This window comes from Leptodactylus fuscus, chromosome 6 (genome assembly GCF_031893055.1).
Source record: "Leptodactylus fuscus isolate aLepFus1 chromosome 6, aLepFus1.hap2, whole genome shotgun sequence".
NCBI classification, from domain to species: Eukaryota; Metazoa; Chordata; class Amphibia; order Anura; family Leptodactylidae; genus Leptodactylus; species Leptodactylus fuscus.
The window spans coordinates 7,699,297-7,721,295 of NC_134270.1; the positions used below are offsets into that span (position 1 = coordinate 7,699,297).

The 21,999-nt window shown below is 47.8% G+C and overlaps 1 protein-coding gene across 1 annotated transcript in view; it reads left to right on the plus strand.

The window, feature by feature from the left end:
- The window catches only part of MYH10 (myosin heavy chain 10), a 68,282-nt gene that overhangs the window by 17,293 nt on the left and 28,990 nt on the right, over positions 1-21,999 (plus strand). Inside the window, exons 3-4 of the mRNA XM_075279286.1 lie at positions 3,754-3,910; positions 21,687-21,714. Of these exons, the coding sequence (XP_075135387.1) occupies positions 3,754-3,910; positions 21,687-21,714 (185 nt within the window). The remainder of the gene's footprint in view (positions 1-3,753; positions 3,911-21,686; positions 21,715-21,999) is intronic.

A 21,999-nucleotide genomic window follows, 5' to 3' on the forward strand; every position in this document is an offset into this window, starting at 1 on the left:
TCCTTTCATTACTTCCATCAGCGACAACTCTTTGCATCCTTTATCCAGCACCGCTTCAGTGATTCTGGAACTGTTGGAACTTTCTCTCTAGCCCCCACTGTTCCTGAATAATTGATGCTGTTAGTTTCTGTACAATTAGCTTGTCTGTCAGGTGGGCGGTTCTAGACTTGTTTCATAATAGACCCGCCCACCGGGCAGTGGGAGCCTAAGTGTACTGAAACTAACAGGACCAATGGCTCAGGAATGGTGGGGGCTAGAGGAAAAATTCCAACTGTGCTGGAATCAGGGCAGAGAAGCCTATTAAAGGATGCAAAAAGTGGAGGAGGTGAAAGGTCATCTTTAAAGGGGTTTTCTAGGCTTAGACTGGGATATCGGTTGACAGTTGGTGGGGGTCGGACACCTAGGATCCCGTCCCAATCTGCTTGGAGTGTTTGGGTGAGTGCTGCAGCCAAACACAGTGGCAGTAGTGCAGCCTCAGGCTTTGGGCCTGGTAGTTCACGTGATCCTATCTCTGCCTAGGTTTTGACAATCTGCTTTCACATTGTGTAATTTTAGTCTTTCTGTTCGGTTTCCTGGAGATTTCTTGCTGTTCGTGTTTCCCGTCCTCTGATCCCGTAGACCTCACAGGTAATCTTCCTGTTGGGAAACACAGACATCCTGAATGGTAACTTCACTAACCTCTCTGGCCCCTTTAAGATCCAGAATGGATGGCTCAGCAGTGTTGTTCGTGTGCGGCAGCGTAGCAGGGCGCCGCCGGGTGTAGTGTCGCAGCGCACACTTAGTCCTATTCCAGAGCAATGACAAACCTGGAAGGTGCCGGATCATAAGTCGGACATGATGTCCTCTCCTGGGCTCCATTACAGCATCTGGTGCAGGTCTCTGTCCTCTTTGGACCTCCTGAACGAGTCCAGCGACCCCAGGGGACCTTGAGGCTTGTGATTGGTCCATGGAGTGTGTCACCTGCTCCACGTGACTGCTGAGCCCCAGTCTCGGGCCTTATTGGTCCCTCTTGGCCACCAATGTCGTTTGAGAGAACGGGAACCGGCAGCGGACACTGATGGAGTCCAGGAGAGACGAGTATGGTTACCTTCCTGCACCCTCCTTGGGCCTCCACTTATACTCTGGGGTCTGAAGAGCAGCGATTCCCAAATGGGGACCTTGGAAACCCCCAGGGGGGCCTTGTTAGAAAGACAACCGGATGCCTCCATGCAACGTTATCTGCTTCCTTTCAGATTCCTTTTTTTGGAAAAATTTGGTAGGAGTTTGAGAATTCCCCCCCCCCCCCCTTCCGCATTAGTGCCCTTCTGAGTCCGACAAGGTTCATACACCCCATCCTGGCATACAGTAGAGGTTCCCAAACCACCAGACGTTCCTCTCGAATATTCTTTAGACAAATCTCCCAAGGTTTCTCGTCGATTCTTAACAGATTTCCGAAAAGTTGGGTTTTCTCTCACTGACTTTCTCAGCTCTTTACTTGGTGCCAAAACCAACAAGCCTGACTATGTAGGGTGTCGGGGGCCGGTATTTTAAGCAGCGGGGCTGACAGTCTTGAGGAGGGTTTCCTGAATGTAATCTCAGCCGCTGGATCCTTCTGTTCAGGAATGTCAGGAAGCCCAAAGAGGCAGGCTGGTGGGTCTGGAGAATGCAGCGGGCCTGGGGGGGTCATGCTTTGGGAATCTAGTGGTTAAACATGTTTAAGCCCTAATCGTTTATAGGGTGTTTGTGTTTGAGGGGGCGGTTCTTGTTGGCGAGGTGTATGTGTATATGGCCATATGGTTGTGCCACCCGTATACAGATCAATACACGTAGCTCTTCCCTGGGACTCCTACATGGGTCTAGTCCTGTAAGCCAAGCGCTTCCCCCTCCTCTACCATGAAAGTGTTTAAATTATTAACTTCCTAGATTAACAGATGATTTGGGGGTGTCTCATGTTCATCTCTCGCCCCCTCCTCACAATCCTAGCCTCTATAAATATCTGGTGTGCACCTGGCCTCCTTCAGCCCCTTACATGCCGGCCGCTCTCTTCAGCACGTGTGCACATATACAATGGGTCTTCCTGCACACCTGGCCGCACATCCTCCTGCCCCCCCCCACCCCCCTATCATTGTCGGATGGGTGGTGATGGCCCAGCGGGCTCTGCTACATGGAGGCACAGACGTAACCAGATGTTTCCACTTTGCAGGGTTTATAGATCTGCGGCTCCTGCAGACTAACCAGGGACAGGTTAGAATCCTGTCGTAAAACAGCGCCATTCCACTTTCTGGAAATTACGGTGCGGCGAGTGTCCGCTGCTGGGGCAGATGCAGTGATGTCCCTGGCCTGTGGCATGTCGCCAGTATCCCGGGAGGGCACCGGTGAGGCGGCACCACATGGCCGCCCGCTCCTCGGCTGTGTTCTGGCCCTCGGCTGCGGCCGCACTTTCCCACACATCTCCGGGGCCTTTCGTGATGGAGAAAGAATTCTCTGAGTAAACAGAAGTAGAACTCGCACGGTGTTTTCTCAGCAGAGCTGGACCCTTCTGTTTCTGAGGGGTTGGTGTTTTTGCTGGGTGAATAAACCCGCACGTTGACTGATGCCGGCGGTCGTTGACATTTGTTTTATATACCCAGCTTTCTGCAGTTCCTGAGCGGCCTATAAATCCGCATGCAGCTTTAGATTTCACCTCTGTTCTCTATTAGCTTTCTGTTGTGTCGGTCTAAACTGTCATTCTGGCATTCTATTCCTGGACCAGTAATCTGCGGGTGAGCAGAGCTTTACAGGTACTGGCCATACAGGGGTGTAGTGGACTAGTAAATTCAGTGTGTGGCCTGTACTTATTAGGCCCCAGGGTGTAGCAGGGCACATGCCCATATTCTGCAAAGCCGCATTGTCTTGAATGAACGGGCCGAGCGCCTTGTGAGGACAGATAAGGAGATGTGCGGCCTCTGCAGGCCTGGACTTATCGGCCTCCGTGTGCAGCTACAAGGGCGTGTGCAGATGGAGCAGAGTCTGTTGTAGTGAAACATTTCTTTAAAAAATTGCCTTTATTATTATTATATTATTTTAAAGGAATTTTCCACTTTTGCGCAGCGCACAGGGGGGTTCAGAATTCATGGAGGGGGGTTCGTCGGTTATAAAGGGGGACCCGTCCTCTCCAGGGTTATACAGACATGTGACTGGACACGTTGTAATACTTCATTTCCCCTGTGGTGGTGCTGCAGGGAACACTTGCTGGCAGGATTCCCTGATCCCAGAGAAGGTGGTCTGTGATTGGCTGACGGGATCTCTTCTATCAGTTAGGGTTTCCTAAAGTGGAGCGCCCCTTTAATTGCACCAAGATTTGAAGTTCTGCCTGATGGGACCTTCACGATCCCGAGGTCAAAGTGCACCGTACACAACTGGCTCCCATAGAGAACGCCGGAGCCCTGGTGTGAGGATCGCGCCGCTCCCATCAGGGATGTAACCCCCCCTAACCTCCAGGGCTGTAGTCACATGACCCCATGGGTTTGCTGAATGGGTGAGATAGACAAAGGGGAGGGGCCATATAACAGATGGTGTTTCTGCCTCCTGGTGGACATAATTGCACGGCTCCTTGGTTTAGCATTGTCTTGCCGCCGGTGCGCTTGCGTACATTTTGATATCTTAATTACACTGGTGGTGGTTAATGTCGCGTTTTATTACGGTTGTCATCGGCGCGCACGCGAGGAGGGCGTTAGTCATTTACTGTAGACGAGCTTCTAATTCCAGTTGTTTTCTCTCTCTCTCGGTGTCTAGACGTACTCCGGGTTATTCTGCGTGGTGATCAACCCCTACAAGAACCTCCCCATCTATTCCGAAAATATCATTGAGATGTACCGGGGGAAGAAGCGCCACGAGATGCCGCCGCACATCTACGCCATATCAGAGTCCGCCTACCGCTGCATGCTCCAAGGTGAGTCCGTGGATGGAGAGGCTTCATGACCTCCCACCTTAGAGGGAAAAAATAGATGGCTGCTTTCTTCCAGCGACGGCGCCCCACCTGTCCATGAGCTGGTACTGCAGCAGGTGCTTGACCTGCAATACCGCACACCACCTGAGGAGAAGCGTGGCGCTGTCTATGGAAGAAAGTCAGGTATCCTCCACCCTAATAGTCAAGTCTCCATTGGCTCGAGCCTGTCCTGAAAAAAAAAAAACTGTAGGTGGGAGGAGCCATCACTTTGGGCCACTTCTGATTGGCTGAGTTGCCGTCACAAGGTCATGTAGCTTGCGGCCCCCACCTGCATGCAGATATATATTGGCCTTAGTCGTTAACGTTCAGCGCTGCCTTTCTGTTAACTCTCAGGTGCGCGACCTCCTATAGCTGTGTGTGCAGCTTTGGGTGTGACTGGAGTGTACGTCCTGATGTCTAGCTGTAGGTGCAGCTTTGGGTGTGACTGGAGTATACGTCCTGATATGTAGGTGTGACTGGAGTATACGTCCTGATGTCTAGCTGTGCGTGCAGCTTTGGGTGTGACTGGAGTATACGTCCTGATATCTAGCTGTAAGTGCAGCTTTGGGTGTGACTGGAGTGTACGTCCTGATGTCTAGCTGTAGGTGCAGCTTTGGGTGTGACTGGAGTATACGTCCTGATATGTAGGTGTGACTGGAGTATACGTCCTGATGTCTGGCTGTGCGTGCAGCTTTGGGTGTGAGTGGAGTATACGTCCTGATGTGCAGCTTTGGGTGTGAGTGGAGTATACGTCCTGATGTGCAGCTTTGGGTGTGAGTGGAGTATACGTCCTGATGTGCAGCTTTGGGTGTGACTGGAGTATACACTCACCGGCCACTTTATTAGGTACACCATGCTAGTAACGGGTTGGACCCCCTTTTGCCTTCAGAACTGCCTCCATTCTTCGTGGCATAGATACAACAAGGTGCTGGAAGCATTCCTCAGAGATTTTGGTCCATATTGACATGATGGCATCACACAGTTGCAGTCGCAGATTTGTCGGCTGCACATCCATGATGCCAATCTCCCGTTCCACCACATCCCAAAGATGCTCCTCTATTGGATTGAGATCTGGTGACTGTGGAGGCCATTGGAGTACAGTGAACTCATTGTCATGTTCAAGAAACCAGTCTGAGATGATTCCAGCTTTATGACATGGCATTGCATTATCCTGCTGAAAGTAGCCATCAGATGTTGGGGACATTGTGGTCATAAAGGGATGGACATGGTCAGCAACAATACTCACGTAGGCTTTGGCGTTGCAACGATGCTCAATTGGCACCAAGGGGCCCAAAGAGTGCCAAGAAAATATTCCCCACACCATGACACCACCACCACCAGCCTGAACCGTTACCGATACAAGGCAGGATGGATCCATGCTTTCATGTTGTTGACGCCAAATTCTGACCCTACCATCCGAATGTCGCAGCAGAAATCGAGACTCATCAGACCAGGCAACGTTTTTCCAATCTTCAATTGTCCAATTTCGATGAGCTTGTGCAAATTGTAGCCTCAGTTTCCTGTTCTTAGCTGAAAGGAGTGGCACCCGGTGTGGTCTTCTGCTGCTGTAGCCCATCTGTAGCCTCAAAGTTGGACGTACTGTGCGGCGTTCAGAGATGCTCTTCTGGCTACCTTGGGTGTAACGGGTGGCTATTTGAGTCACTGTTGCCTTTCTATCAGCTGGAACCAGTCTGGCCATTCTCCTCTGACCTCTGGCATCAACAACGCATTTCCGCCCCCCACAGAACTGCCGCTCACTGGATGTTTTTTCTTTTTCGGACCATTCTCTGTAAACCCTAGAGATGGTTGTGCGTGAAAATCCCAGTAGATCAGCAGTTTCTGAAATACTCAGACCAGCCCTTCTGGCACCAACAACCATGCCACGTTCAAAGGCACTCAAATCACCTTTCTTCCCCCCCCATACTGATGCTCGGTTTGAACTGCAGGAGATTGTCTTGACCATGTCTACATGCCTAAATGCACTGAGTTGCCGCCATGTGATTGGCTGATTAGAAATTAAGTGTTAACGAGCAGTTGGACAGGTGTACCTAATAAAGTGGCCGGTGAGTGTACGTCCTGATGTAACTAGTACATTGTGATACTGTATCTACATAACTGGAGGCGGGGCATCTGTCGGAGAGCGCGATGAATCCGTCTTGTGGCGTTGGGGTCATCTCTCGGAGGATTTATCCATTAGTGATTAGTTTCCTGTCCCGTCACTTTCCTGGGTCTGTTTATCGTCTCGGGGAATTTTTTGGCGCTCGCGCACCACATGTGTATACATTCTGCTGTATGTGGAATCTTAATGTATATGAGGCTGTATAAACAGCGGGTGGGCGAAGCATCTGTGCGTGTATATATATAATATAATATATACTGTCTGTACTGTCATAGGTTACACGTACAACCTGTCCAGGGGTGCAAACGCCATCACTGTGTGCGCTGTAGCGCAGAGTATTTCAGCACTTGTTCATTGCTTCGATGTGTGGTTGAGGCGATGACGGGCATCACACAGAGCCAGGGCAGCATGACCCCAGTGGCCTTGAGTGTATCTGTTTTTTGGGAGTCCTCTAACACTGTAACAAAACTGCTTACAGTGTGATACGTTATACAACATAATCCTCCGGGCCAATCCAATATGGAGGCAGAATCTGGTCAGAGTTTTGTGACCACATCGAAGTTTGGGCCTTCCCCCGAATGCTCAGGCACTTCCTATAGAGATAGATATGGAGTTTTTGATCTTGAGTGGAATTCCAGCATTGCAGTAAAGACTGACACTGGTGAGCAGCAGGGCTGATGTCACTGGTGGGCTGTAACTTAGAATATCAGAATAGACATCTACAGCAGTCCAGGCCCCACCACCACCGCCGGGCACTGTCCCACCATCCGCCATTGATGTTCTGTACGTCATTGTGTAGCAGTGTGCAGATATCTATGGTGGTGCAGGGATGTGATAGGTGAACATGGCACCACCTTGTCTTCCTCTGGTGCCCGGCCTGTGCCCTGGGTGACGATGGCGTCGCAGTGGAGGGCCCCCTTCCATACGTTGCGATTGCTCCGAGCCTTGGCGTCCATCCAGCTAATGTCACAGTTTTTGCCTCTGACTGTTTCCTCCCCCATAAACCCTGCGGTAACGGCAGCAGACATCCAGATCTGGGCACTCTGAGGTCACGGGGCCAGACCCTGAGCTCTACCCCCCCCCCCCCCCCCACTTCCTTCCAGTCTCCCCCACCTCCTTCCAGTCTCCCCCACCTCACAGGGTTTGTAATGTCTGGCAAGTCTTGGGAGTCATTGTCTGCAGAATGTGGACTGGATTAACTCCTGGATGCCCAATAGGCAGCAATTCTGTAGTTTAAAGGGATTGTCCACAGAAGTGCAGAACAACATGGAGCTCAATGTAACATCTCCGGAGACATTGTCAAGGATTCCTCTACCTCCTTTTGACGCCCCACTTTAATGAGTTGGTGAGCAAGGCGGCCAAACTTGGACCACCAGGGTGCAGGGGCAGTGGTACTATATAGTGAGTGAGCAGTATGGGACTACCCAGAATGCCTTGCTGTGGTGCGAAATCCCCATGTCGTAGGTTTGTGATGTTCAGGATTTATTTCCCGTTGTCATTCTCCTCCGCAGCCTTCCAGGGATTGGCACATAAACGAGAGCACTGCCCGGGCATCCTGTCCTAGTGTCCGCCTGCTCTGGCCAAAGGCCATTTATGTTCAGCTGGTTCATCCGTCCTGGTGATTCCCCCTCTAACAATCACCACTCTGTGTATGTATGCTGCATGTGCCCGAAGACTGGCAGAACACCGAGCGGCTGGCAAAGTCACCCAGCGATCAGCGACTTGTTAGGAAGAGGAGTGTACAGATGGTGCATTATCTGGCAGTATTATACAAACCGCCATATGGTAGATGAGGACGCCAGAAAGTAATATCACAGTATTACTACAGGAGAAATTACTGATACTGTCTGTTATTACATAGGAGGTAGTATTATAGTAGTTATATTCTTGTACATAGGAGGTAGTATTATAGTAGTTATATTCTTGTATATAGGAGGTAGTATTATAGTAGTTATATTCTTGTATATAGGAGGTAGTATTATAGTAGTTATATTCTTGTATATAGGAGGTAGTATTATAGTAGTTATATTCTTGTACATAGGAGCAGTATTATAGTAGTTATATTCTTGTATATAGGAGGTAGTATTATAGTAGTTATATTCTTGTATATAGGAGCAGTATTATAGTAGTTATATTCTTGTATATAGGAGCAGTATTATAGTAGTTATATTCTTGTATATAGGAGGTAGTATTATAGTAGTTATATTCTTGTACATAGGAGTAGTATTATAGTAGTTATATTCTTGTACATAGGAGCAGTATTATAGTAGTTATATTCTTGTATATAGGAGGTAGTATTATAGTAGTTATATTCTTGTATATAGGAGCAGTATTATAGTAGTTATATTCTTGTATATAGGAGGTAGTATTATAGTAGTTATATTCTTGTACATAGGAGCAGTATTATAGTAGTTATATTCTTGTACATAGGAGCAGTATTATAGTAGTTATATTCTTGTACATAGGAGGTAGTATTATAGTAGTTATATTCTTGTACATAGGAGCAGTATTATAGTAGTTATATTCTTGTATATAGGAGGTAGTATTATAGTAGTTATATTCTTGTACATAGGAGCAGTATTATAGTAGTTATATTCTTGTACATAGGAGTAGTATTATAGTAGTTATATTCTTGTATATAGGAGCAGTATTATAGTAGTTATATTCTTGTACATAGGAGTGGTATTATAGTAGTTATATTCTTGTACATAGGAGTAGTATTATAGTAGTTATATTCTTGTACATAGGAGTAGTATTATAGTAGTTATATTCTTGTACATAGCAGTAGTATTATAGTAGTTATATTCTTGTACATAGGAGGTAGTATTATAGTAGTTATATTCTTGTACATAGGAGGTAGTATTATAGTAGTTATATTCTTGTACATAGGAGGTAGTATTATAGTAGTTATATTCTTGTACATAGGAGGTAGTATTATAGTAGTTATATTCTTGTACATAGCAGTAGTATTATAGTTATATTCTTTTACATAGGAGGTAGTATTATAGTAGTTATATTCTTGTACATAGGAGGTAGTATTATAGTAGTTATATTCTTGTACATAGCAGTAGTATTATAGTTATATTCTTTTACATAGGAGGTAGTATTATAGTAGTTATATTCTTGTACATAGGAGCAGTATTATAGTAGTTATATTCTTGTACATAGGAGTAGTATTATAGTAGTTATATTCTTGTACATAGGAGCAGTATTATAGTAGTTATATTCTTGTACATAGGAGGTAGTATTATAGTAGTTATATTCTTGTACATAGCAGTAGTATTATAGTAGTTATATTCTTGTACATAGGAGGTAGTATTATAGTAGTTATATTCTTGTACATAGGAGGTAGTATTATAGTAGTTATATTCTTGTACATAGGAGTAGTATTATAGTAGTTATATTCTTGTACATAGCAGTAGTATTATAGTAGTTATATTCTTGTACATAGGAGGTAGTATTATAGTAGTTATATTCTTGTACATAGGAGTAGTATTATAGTAGTTATATTCTTGTACATAGCAGTAGTATTATAGTAGTTATATTCTTGTACATAGGAGGTAGTATTATAGTAGTTATATTCTTGTACATAGGAGGTAGTATTATAGTAGTTATATTCTTGTACATAGGAGGTAGTATTATAGTAGTTATATTCTTGTATATAGGAGTAATATAGTTATATTCTTGTATATAGGAGTAGTATTATAGTAGTTATATTTTTGTACATAGGAGTAGTATTATAGTAGTTATATTCTTGTACATAGGAGGTAGTATTATAGTAGTTATATTCTTGTACATAGGAGTAGTATTATAGTAGTTATATTCTTGTACATAGGAGTAGTATTATAGTAGTCATATTCTTGTACATAGGAGTAGTATTATAGTAGTTATATTCTTGTACATTGGAGTAGTATTATAGTAGTTATATTCTTGTACATAGGAGTAGTATTATAGTAGTTATATTCTTGTACATAGGAGTAGTATTATAGTAGTCATATTCTTGTACATAGGAGTAGTATTATAGTAGTTATATTCTTGTACATAGGAGTAGTATTATAGTAGTTATATTCTTGTACATAGGAGTTGTATTATAGTAGTTATATTCTTGTACATAGGAGTAGTATTATAGTAGTTATATTCTTGTACATAGAAGGTAGTATTATAGTAGTTATATTCTTGTACATAGGAGCAGTATTATAGTAGTTATATTCTTGTACATAGGAGTAGTATTATAGTAGTTATATTCTTGTACATAGGAGCAGTATTATAGTAGTTATATTCTTGTACATAGGAGTAGTATTATAGTAGTTATATTCTTGTACATAGGAGCAGTATTATAGTAGTTATATTCTTGTACATAGGAGCAGTATTATAGTAGTTATATTCTTGTACATAGGAGGTAGTATTATAGTAGTTATATTCTTGTACATAGGAGGTAGTATTATAGTAGTTATATTCTTGTACATAGCAGCAGTATTATAGTAGTTATATTCTTGTACATAGGAGTAGTATTATAGTAGTTATATTCTTGTACATAGGAGTAGTATTATAGTAGTTATATTCTTGTACATAGGAGTAGTATTATAGTAGTTATATTCTTGTATATAGGAGTAGTATTATAGTAGTTATATCCTTGTACATAGGAGTAGTATTATAGTAGTTATATTCTTGTACATAGGAGTAGTATTATAGTAGTTATATTCTTGTACACTGGAGTAGTATTATAGTAGTTATATTCTTGTACATAGGAGTAGTATTATAGTAGTTATATTCTTGTACATAGGAGTAGTATGATATAAGACGTTTAGTTTGGGGGGGGGGGGGGGTCTCATTATGTGTCCCCAATACTTGCCTGGTACACGTATCCCCGCCATCTCTCAGGACACCATGTTATGTAATGCAGAGCCATGACCCTAATCCTCTTTTCAGGCCACCTCAAGACTGACTTTTGGTACTTAGTCTCAGTAATTCCTTCTTACGTCCTTGTGTCTCATCCCCATCTTGTGCCAAGAAAGAAGCTTACCCTCAGACAGGGCTCTCGTTGTGCAGACGTGCTGTGTCTGTAGGGATGGATTGCAGTGTAATGTGGGGCACTGTATACTTCGGGGTGCTGTGAGTATCTCGTGTTCTTGCTTATGGCACTGTCGCTTACCCTTGGGCAGGTGATGTTGCCGCACAGATCACACTTGTCTATCCTCAGGACTCTCATGTCTGACTGTAGCCACGTTTTTAGTGAGCGACTTTATTGCGGATAAAATTGGACGAATCCCACCCCCCGTTATAGTTAATAGGGCCAAGCTTTGCTGTGATATTCATTGGTCCCTTCCTATAATGTACCGCAGTGGTGTTTATAGTCCGGGCAGATGTCCAGGTGAGAAGTCGTCCTCCGAGAAGTCCCATATGTTCTTGAGCAGTCCTGTTATTTAAGAAGGGGGGGGGGGCAGGTGAAGGGGCGACTTCTAAATACCAATGTCTGTATGATGGGAACCAAACGTGACCCGATTGCTGACTCCCCTCCAATAAGTCTCTCGAGCACTTTCTTAAACTCCAACGTTCCCCAAGTCTTTTGAAGTCCTGGCCGTCCATGAAGTGATCCCATTCCTCCGAGGTGCAGGAACGCTTCGTGTCTTTGATCTATTACCCGTCTGCTTTAGTTTTTGAGAGTTTTGTTGTGTTTTGGGTCCATGGTAACAATGGGACATGGACTTTATCACGATGTCTGATACTTGCCTGGGTTGGGTCCTGGCTGATGTTTTTCCTTCGGTTCCTACGTTAATATTTTATATTGGGTTTTGTAATCCAGATGTTTATCCATCTGCTCGGAGTATAATGTGATTCCTGAACGGTGGCGTAACCTCAGTGCACGGTATATATGTATGTTTGTGTCTTCTGGTCTTCAATGTGAAGCAGACCCAGGAGGACATTGTATGTTCCCGAATACGGGATGGGAGGAATCATCTACTAGATCCAGGGGAGCAGCTGGATTCACCCCCTGACGTCTGAGTAGTGAGAACCCCCAATCTCATAAGGTGAATGGCCGAACCCAACAAAATTGGCAGATTTGGCGGGTACACGTCTAAGGCTGCCCCCGGTCTACATTTGGTGTCCCCAAATCCACTTAAAAGCAGGACTTTTCTTTCTGTATCTTTCCACCTTTTTCAGGCGGCCCCCATAGTCTATAGACCCCATTATAGTTTCTGTGGGTTACCACTTTTTTTTTTTAGAGGATTAGGTTCCCGTTTGTGGGGTCCCTAAGCAAGTCCATGAACAAAAACCTGAACGCAGGTGTGACCCTCGCGTTGTGTATTGTCGGCTTAAAGGGGTTTCTTAAAGTCCTATCTTGGCCAGTTGTGACCTGGTGGAGGTCTCAACTGGCTCTCAACAAATGTGATGGTGGTCGCACAGTGTTCAGACACCGCATGCTCCACTCCAGCCATTTCTATGGGAGAGCCTTAAACAGCCAAAATGCAGTCAGTCGCTCCCCCATTTTCCCCATCAGTGGGGGTCAGAACCCAAACCATGTGCAAGTTATCCCCTATCCTGAGCTGTATCAGGTGACCTCTATTCATCGGGGTCACTTCACACTGCCATTACTGTCCGTTGCTCTCATCCATCAGACCCTCCTCCTCTGGGTGTGTCTCCAATGTTAGTTTGTTGCAGTGTCGTGTGGACATCACCTTGTCACGGCTGTCCCCATTAGATGCTTGTTTGGCCAGTCGTCACCTCCTACACATGTATAAGATCTGAATGGGGGGCGGCCGTTGTCGAACTCCTCTGGCCATGGTTTATACATCTGAGAACTAGAGGATTGCCCATTGTGCCTGTCTCATCTCTTAGACCACAGATTAGGAGCCCCCACACATGGTAGACCTCAGATGGTCCTCCAACATGGCTCAGATGTGTACGGCCAGCTTTAGTCCATGTAGAAGAATCCAGTCTTTGTATTTCATGTGGATCCGTTGACACCGCGCCGGTGTTAGAGGTGCCAGCTTTTGATATAAGACTTCCATGAGTGTTCTGGATACATGGTGGGATGGGTGGGGGGGTCGTCTAAAATATGTGGTTGGGGGAACCAGCTCGCTATGTGATCTCCACCTTGGATACAGCAGGTTCTTGTATCCCACATTCAGTGGATTGCTTTTCATAGCTATAGAAGTGGAGCTCCCCTTTAAGTGGGTGGCAGACTTGGCACAATACAGACCCCCCTACCATCCAGACCTCTGCCCGTACTATGACGTTAGAAGCCGAGTCTGTCACATTTTATGGTCTCTTCTTTTGGCCGATTCTTGACCTGAAGCCAATTCTACCTAAAAATATTCCCCTTAATGTTCTTGATGTAAAATCCAAGGAAGGAAGTAATAGTAAGACGACCTCCTCAAGTCAGAGACGGGAATTTCCTCTCGTGATCGCTTGCAAAGGTTTATTAGAAGGGAATTAATCCTTAATCTGATGCACTTTGGGATTAAAGGGGTTTTCCCGTCAAAGCTGTTTATATGGGATAGGAGGTAACTTGCTGATCGGTGGGATCCGACTGCTCAGACCCCGCACTGATCAGGAGAATCGGGATGGGGGTAGTCAGGCCGTGTGTTCATATCCATGGTAGTGCCAGATATAGTATTCACCCATCGAAAGACTAGAGCGACACATCCGCTGCCCGACCACCACTCCATTCCGAATGCGGGGCAAAAGTTGCCAGATTTCCTAATCTGTGTGGCTCTGATCAGTTGGGCCTCAAGGTTACCCTTTATCCTATGGTTATGGGATGACTTTCTTTGATGGGACCATACACATTAGGTTAATGTTGGTTAGTCACCAGGTCATGAAGGAGATGAGGTTCGGACACGTCTCTGGGCCGCCTGTAAGTCACAGTCAGAGGTGCCCGGTCATGGCTTGTGGCGTGTCTGTACTGACCGCCCTTCACACTTGGCTGATACTAGAGTTAATGTGTAGGGGAAGTCGGAGAGATTTCTATGGCTCGGTCACTACAATAATGATGGTATGGGCCCCAGCCTGGACATCTCACAGGGTCCTAATGGTGGAAATAAAATGGGATAAGTCAACGTATGGCTTTACATTGGAACTTTTTGACAGACGCCACCAATATGGTCACCAATGGAAACTCTACCATTGTGTTGCCCATTTCTAGGTTGTGGGATCCCCGAGTCCTTTGGTTGTGGATATATGACCCCAGCTTCATCTTACTGGTGGTTCACCTCCATGGCTTGGCTTTGTGGATGAGGATGGAGATCACATTAACTCCGTGTGTCCCTCTCCGGCCCTCTCTGAGGTTGCCGTACGTCCTCGTCTACATCTGCATTGTATTTATTTTACTGTTCTCGTTAAGCCGAGCAATCTGTAAAGCCCATCTGCAGTCAATTTGTTTGTTTTATGCCTTTGGTTTATTTTTAGGGCACACCGCTCCAGCTGTACAGACCAGACACCACGCGCTTGACCAGAGTCGTGTTTGTGTCGGTTCTTGCTTTGTAAGGAACTCCTCTAAACCACAGGAATGCAGGTCTTGGAGGGAACGATCCGGCCTGTCCCCCATTGTAGCTCCAAAGACCCCCGTTCTGTAGTGAAAGGCGCATTTGCCGCCCTGCGGGACTCTTTATTTGGCTGAGGGTGCTGTGTTGGGATGTACAAGCTGGACTTGGCATTATTACTTGTCCTACAACCTTAGTTTGCAAATTGTTGATCGCTTTAGATCCATGGCCTGGTTAAGGTTCTTCAGGCGGTGTATATAATGTATATATGCACTGAGAGCCAGTCCTGTTCAGTTTGATGATCCAGCCACGGCCTCTGTTTGTTCCCATGCTAGTGAAGCTCCATTAACCCCGTCCGTCACCAGCCGTGCACTGATGCGTCCATTACTATAATTACCTGCCAACCCATTAAACGTCTTCAGCATAAGATGCACAAGTTGCAAACACTGGAGACTTGTTTCCAAACACACTCATCACCTACTTGCAGATTCCGGTGGCGGGTTTTTTCCGTGCCCCACAAGACCCTTCCTCTGACCTCTCCTTTATTGGTGTCAGCCTCAGCAGGAAGCTCTACCCGAGACTTGGGATTCCTGAAGAACATCTTGAGGTGGATCTCACAGGCTTTGGTCTGTGGTTGTAACTTACACTTTACATATGACAAAGCCTTGTTGGTTGACAGGTATTCCTCCTGACCCCTCTTCACACACGTGTACTCTGGGCTTCGCCAATACTGTTTGAGGAAAACCCCCTACACGTTAATTGGTGGGACAGACCAAGCAAGATCAACTGCAGCAGCCAACATTTATGGACTGTAGGCTGCAATTAAAGAACAAGGCTCATCCAAACCCGGTCTTACCTCTGCAGTGAGTGGAGAAGTGTCCGTGCATGCTCATCTCTCCCCATTGACTTCTATGGGAATGCCATACATGGCGGAGGCCTAATGTCAGGACTCCCAGAGAAGTGAGTTGAGTTCTTGATGTGCCCGGTCAACTCTTCTCTTCTCTCACGGCTCCTCTTTCTTGGTAGGTGGTTCCCACCAAATGTTCCTGGTTTGCAATACCCCTTTATCGTCTGCCCATAGTCATGTCAATTACGTTTTTACCTTCAAATTCTGGATCTTTCCAAAAGTCCAGTTGAGTTACCCCCTGATCTAGATTTTCCTTTCCCTTTATACCCTGTGTATGTGTTCCCTCCTCCAAAAGAAGGGACTGCTCATCCGAGCCCTTCCCTCCGTATTCAGAGAACCATCTGACAGAGGAAGGGACTGCTCATCCGAGCCCCGGCCACAGCGCAGACCTGCCTCAGCCGGTGAATGCCGAATGGTAATTTCCAATGTGTCAAGTGGGATCAGCCCGGATTAAAGACCAGCAGGGACCTGGGAAGTGTTGGAACAGGAATCGTGACAGGAGCTTCACCTCCCCTTTAAGGATGCCTGCTTTACAATTCATCAGCTATTGGTCGTTCTCTTTGGTGGCCTTGACAATGGTCCTTATCATAACAAGTCCGGGAAGCCACCATTGCACCCGTCATGTTGACCACCTTGATGTCTGGTAGTGGTGGTGTGTCCATATAGCCTTGGCTGGATTCGGGGTATCGGTCAGATCTGGGGGTCGGATAGTTGTAAAGATTTTAGCTTCCATCGTACATCGTTCTCCTAGGACGTGCTGTTGACTTGAGGCCATTTGTCTTGTCTTTCGTGATGAGACGTCCTGTGTGACATGCCGCCGTACATGGGAAGGAGGGGCCGCCCGCCATGCTTGGGTTAAGGTCAATTACACAAAGGGCATTCACATGACTGACAACAGGTGCGGACCAAGGATTCCTGGATGCCGGGATACCAGATATCCCACACAGTAACCCCGCCAGTCCTCCGTGCATACATTACTAATATATACTGCATTACATGATTAACCCGGTGTCTCCAGAGCGTAAGCAAACGTCCCTTGTAATGTATACCATAGGCTGTCGTAACGAAAACAAGGCCAAACAATCCAAAAAGAGACGCCCGTAGCAACCAGTCAGCGCCTCGGACAGATGGGTGATGCCATTGTGTAAGTGTTTGCATTGGTGCAATCCCTGGACAGTACAGCGCCGTGTGAGATGGGACAAGGGGTCTCCATCAGTTACCTCAATAGTTGTACCATAGAGTTCAGCCTAAATGATGTAATGAGACAGACTGTCTCGCCGCCTTTATAGAAGACTATAGAAATTTCCTTGACTACTTCACCTGTCTGAAGTTCCTGGACACCATTGCTAAAATGGTACCGGAGTCCCTTGTGCCGCTTGTACTGGTGTCCTCTTATGGGCAGAGGGGCTTCTGGATGCTTTGGACACCGTGGCCGGTGTGACTGCTGCAGCCTGTATGTCCCGGAGTCTGTGGCTGTTGTAGGGACATGAGCATCTCTTTAGTCGTGCCCCTCCGTGTCTCTGGGAGGGGGGTACTCATTTCAGATTCTGTATCACCCGCCTGCTTACAGTCCTACAGCCGGTGACCATGTCCCGGGGCCGCTCTATCCAGGTGACATCACTGGAGCTCTTGGTGACCTCATGTCCATCACATTCGGGCAGATTTTAGTGCTTTGTCATGTTCGTCACCCTCTGAGGACCCGTTGAGTTCTCAGGCTTGAGGCCTAAGTATTATCCCCATGAGATCAGGAATCTGCGCCCGTCTGAGAGCAGCTGTGGGAACGCTCACCAGGATTGTTTACAGACAACTGTCTTACTGCGGCTTTTATGTTCAGGACTCTTAATAGAGAAGTGATTTACTGGAGCGTTTACACACAGATCACCCCCTGTTACCCTATAATGGCTTTATTATAGCAGTATGGCTGCCCTGACATTCTCCAGATGTTAGAATCAAAATCCTACCAAGACGTCTTCTGCTGGTATCTTGTTATAGTCAGAACTGGCAATGAGGAGGGTAAACACACAGGGTGCAGAGACAGGAGCGGTCTATGGCCTTATCTCTTCTTTGGATGTCATTACATTTCACATTTGTTCTGATGAAGACCTATCTCCTGTATTATACTCCAGAGCTGCGCTCACTATTCTGCTGGTGCAGTCACTGTGTACATACATTACATTACTTATCCTGTATTATACTCCAGAGCTGCGCTCACTATTCTGCTGGTGCAGTCACTGTGTACATACATTACATTACTTATCCTGTATTATACTCCAGAGCTGCGCTCACTATTCTGCTGGTGCAGTCACTGTGTACATACATTACTTATCCTGTATTATACTCCAGAGCTGCGCTCACTATTCTGCTGGTACAGTCACTGTGTACATACATTACATTACTTATCCTGTATTATACTCCAGAGCTGCGCTCACTATTCTGCTGGCTCAGTGCTTGCGCTCCGCAGGATCTGGTGATTTTTGTCTCTCCAGCCTGACATGGCTGATAACAGAGAACAATGCTCTGTGCTCTCCTGCTGACCAGTTCCAGGGCTCTCTGAGTGTAGCAGTGCAGGTATTCCAGGCTTGGGGTGCAGCACATTTCGGAGATGTTGCAGACCTTGCTGTGCAGTCCTCTGGTTTATTTCCAGGACATGCGGTTTGTATACAGATATTCGGCTGTTTATGGGGGGGCTCTGAGCGTTTGATACGCTTGGGGGGGGGGGGGGGGTAGATAACACCCGGTCATGTTGAGGCTACGTCCTCGCTTTTCTCCTGCGCTGGACTGAGATCAGTGGTTTTTGTGTTTTCGTTGACCTGCGCTGCTGTTATTGTTGGACTTCCATGGCGAGTGCTGTTGTTGGACCGTTGCGCTTCCTCCTTGTTACCGTGTAACCGTCTATTCAGGAATCTCATTGGTGTCGTCGATGGCGCGGTATTACTTTACAATAGCCAAGCCTCCAATCTCTGCCAGCATGAGGGTTGGCACTCAGCTTTCCTAGAGTCCTGGAAGGTCTGCAGATTTACCACTGCCATCATGCTCCTACTAGTTTCACTGTCGGCCTGCTGTGTACGTGCGAGTGTGATGGATTGTGTGCAGCCATAACTAGACTGACACATGGGTCAGCGTGGTGACAGCCTGGTGGGGCGGGCGGGGGGGCTGCAACTTGTTTCCTGTTAGTCATTAGCCGCCCTGCTGCCTATGACAGATGCTCCCGGCTGGTGCTGGGAACATTTAGCCCCGTCTGGGCTGCCAGGAGCGCGCGCGGCCTCATCCGTTAGCAATCTGCCTGGTGTCTGCCCGGGCCTAGTTGATGACAGATGTTGTACATGGGCAGGAGGATGATGATGATGATGACCGTCCTTCTGTAAATAGGTGCAATGCTTGGTGGCCTTAAGAGGAGGAACAATGGAAGACCGAATTGTCCTCTATGTACAGCAGGGCGGTATATGTTGGCAGTATAAGTCTACGAGCATTGGCGTCCGTGACTTGGTATAAAACAAAGTGAGAGGAGTTATAGGAATTCTTTATAATGGCGAAAATCAATTCTGTCCAAACCAGCGTGTCTGATCGGCAAGTTCGGCCATATGGTGCTCACTGAGACCTGTAAATATGCAAGGACAGCCACACCTGTAGTCACACCTCTGTATATGGTCAGTGTGCTATAGGTGGCGTGACTTGTACTGTGACCAGTGTGGTTGTCGTAGACGTGTGGTAAGTGTTGCATATAATAGTGGAATGGCACACTGCCCACATTACGTGTAGCAGAGTCCTGTACTATTAGATAGCAGTTGGGCTGTTCTTGTAGAGCCATGTACTATTAGATAGCAGTTGGGCTGCTCTAGTAGATCCATGTACTATTAGATAGTAGTTGGGCTGTGTACTATTAGATAGTAGTTGGGCTGTTCTAGTAGAGCCATGTACTATTAGATAGTAGTTGGGCTGGTCTAGTAGAGCTGTGTACTATTAGGTTGTAGTTGGGCTGATCTAGTAGAGCTGATTACTATTAGATAGTAGTTGGGATGGTCTAGTAGAGCCCTGTACTATTAGATAGCAGTTGGGATGGTCTAGTAGAGCCCTGTACTATTAGATAGTAGTTGGGCTGGTCTAGTAGAGCTGATTACTATTAGATAGTAGTTGGGCTGGTCTAGTAGAGCTGTGTACTATTAGATAGTAGTTGGGCTGGTCTAGTAGAGCCATGTACTATTAGATAGTAGTTGGGCTGTTCTCATAGAGCTGTGTACTATTAGATAGTAGTTGGGCTGTTCTGGTAGAGCTGTGTACTATTAGATAGTAGTTGGGCCGGTCTAGTAGAGCCCTGTACTATTAGGTAGTAGTTGGGCCAGTCTAGTAGAGCCCTGTACTATTAGGTAGTAGTTGGGCCGGTCTAGTAGAGTCGTGTACTATTAGATAGTAGTTGGGCCAGTCTAGTAGAGTCATGTACTATTAGATAGTAGTTGGGCCGGTCTAGTAGAGCCCTGTACTATATTAGGTAGTAGTTGGGCTAGTCCGGTATCTGTGGCCTGTACTGTATCCTATATGACAGGACGTAGCAGTAAATCTCGCTACTCTTTGTGCTGCTCTGACAGGGGCGGGGTCTTCTATAGGCGTTGCGTCGCTCACTCCTGATAGAGAGACAGCTGCAGCCTCAGCACCCGGGCATTCAGGGGCAGCTGCCCACATCAGTCTTCCTGGGGTGAGATTAGTGTCCGTCTTCTCGCCCCCACATGGGTGCACATGACTGTACCTATACTCGGGGGTCTCCTCCGGGCGGGGGCTCGTCTCGCTTTGCTTCTGTATTTGCAGTGTGGTTTATAGGTTTCTCTTCTGTTCTTCCTCGGACGTCAGAAGATAAATCTGCGGCCGCCCGATCTCCTTGGCGTTTGCTTATAATAAGAAGTGTCTGTTTGGCTCTTGGCGCGGAGCTGGCGGTAGATCCAGTAGCGGTGACACCAGGCAGACGATGGAGATTAATGGCGCTATAAACAGTCCTCGGCTACAGTTTCAGGTGCCTGTTAATAGCGGGATAATAATAATGTGCGGCCGCCATTCATCATACTAAGCATTAGGGTGACACGTAAAGCTAACATGGTGGAGGCGCTGCCCCCTGGAGGAAGGCTCCTATACTGTATACCTTCTCTGACTACCTGTATACACATCACTACTGTGTGCTGCATTAGCTGTCACCGCCTTTTTGGTGTTTTGATGCGTTTCACATGAGGTGTCATATGGGGGAGGGGGGTGTCCCCGGCAATCCACATGTATGTACATATAAAGGTCTTAAAGTGTTCCTGACACCTTAGTCTGTCTTCTGCCCCTCCCCCAGCTCCTCGGCCCCTCCCTCCTCCGCCAGCTGCTCCTCGGCCCCTCCCTCCTCCGCCAGCTGCTCCTCGGCCCCTCCCTGCTCCGCCAGCTGCTCCTCGGCCCCCCCCCCCTCCGCCAGCTGCTCCTCGGCCCCTCCCTGCTCCGCCAGCTGCTCCTCGGCCCCTCCCTGCTCCGCCAGCTGCTCCTCGGCCCCTCCCTGCTCCGCCAGCTGCTTCTCGCCCCTCCCTGCTCCGCCAGCTGCTCCTCGGCCCCTCCCTCGGCCAGCTGCTCCTCGGCCCCTCCCTCGGCCAGCTGCTCCTCGGCCCCTCCCTCCTCCGCCAGCTGCTCCTCGGCCCCTCCCTCCTCCGCCAGCTGCTCCTCGGCCCCTCCCTCCTCCGCCAGCTGCTCCTCGGCCCCTCCCTCCTCCGCCAGCTGCTCCTCGGCCCCTCCCTCCTCCGCCAGCTGCTCCTCGGCCCCTCCCTGCTCCGCCAGCTGCTCATCGCCCCCCCCCCCCTCCTCCGCCAGCTGCTCCTCGGCCCCTCCCTGCTCCGCCAGCTGCTCCTCGGCCCCTCCCTGCTCCGCCAGCTGCTCCTCGGCCCCTCCCTGCTCCGCCAGCTGCTTCTCGCCCCTCCCTGCTCCGCCAGCTGCTCCTCGGTCCCTCCCTCCGCCAGCTGCTCCTCGGCCCCTCCCTCGGCCAGCTGCTCCTCGGCCCCTCCCTCCTCCGCCAGCTGCTCCTCGGCCCCTCCCTCCTCCGCCAGCTGCTCCTCGGCCCATCCTTCCTCCGCCAGCTGTTCATCGGCCCCTCCTTCCTCCGCCAGCTCCCCCGCCAGCTCCTCGGCCTGTAGGATTGTGTATAATTTTGTCTGACTACCCCCTCACAGGTAATCTATCTGCAGATCTGTAATTCCTTTTCTGTCCCTTTTTGTCTTTCAGATCGTGAGGACCAATCCATCCTGTGCACGTGAGTAACTCTGAGCATTGTGGCAGATAACAGAGACAATAGCGCCCCCTGCAGGCACATAGAGACCCAGCCTGTGTCCCTGCTCCTACACATTAGGCTTCCAGTGACCTCTGGGGTGATGCAGCCATGATGGTGTCTGTCCGGTGTCCTGGTGGGCGCCGTTGCCCCCTCCCAATATCTGTGACCTCCTGATAGAATTGCACCGACCAGTTCCATTTAACAAACTGCTGTATCCATTCTGCAGAATGACCCGTAGACTCCGCCGCCCCTCCCCCGCTCCCCCTC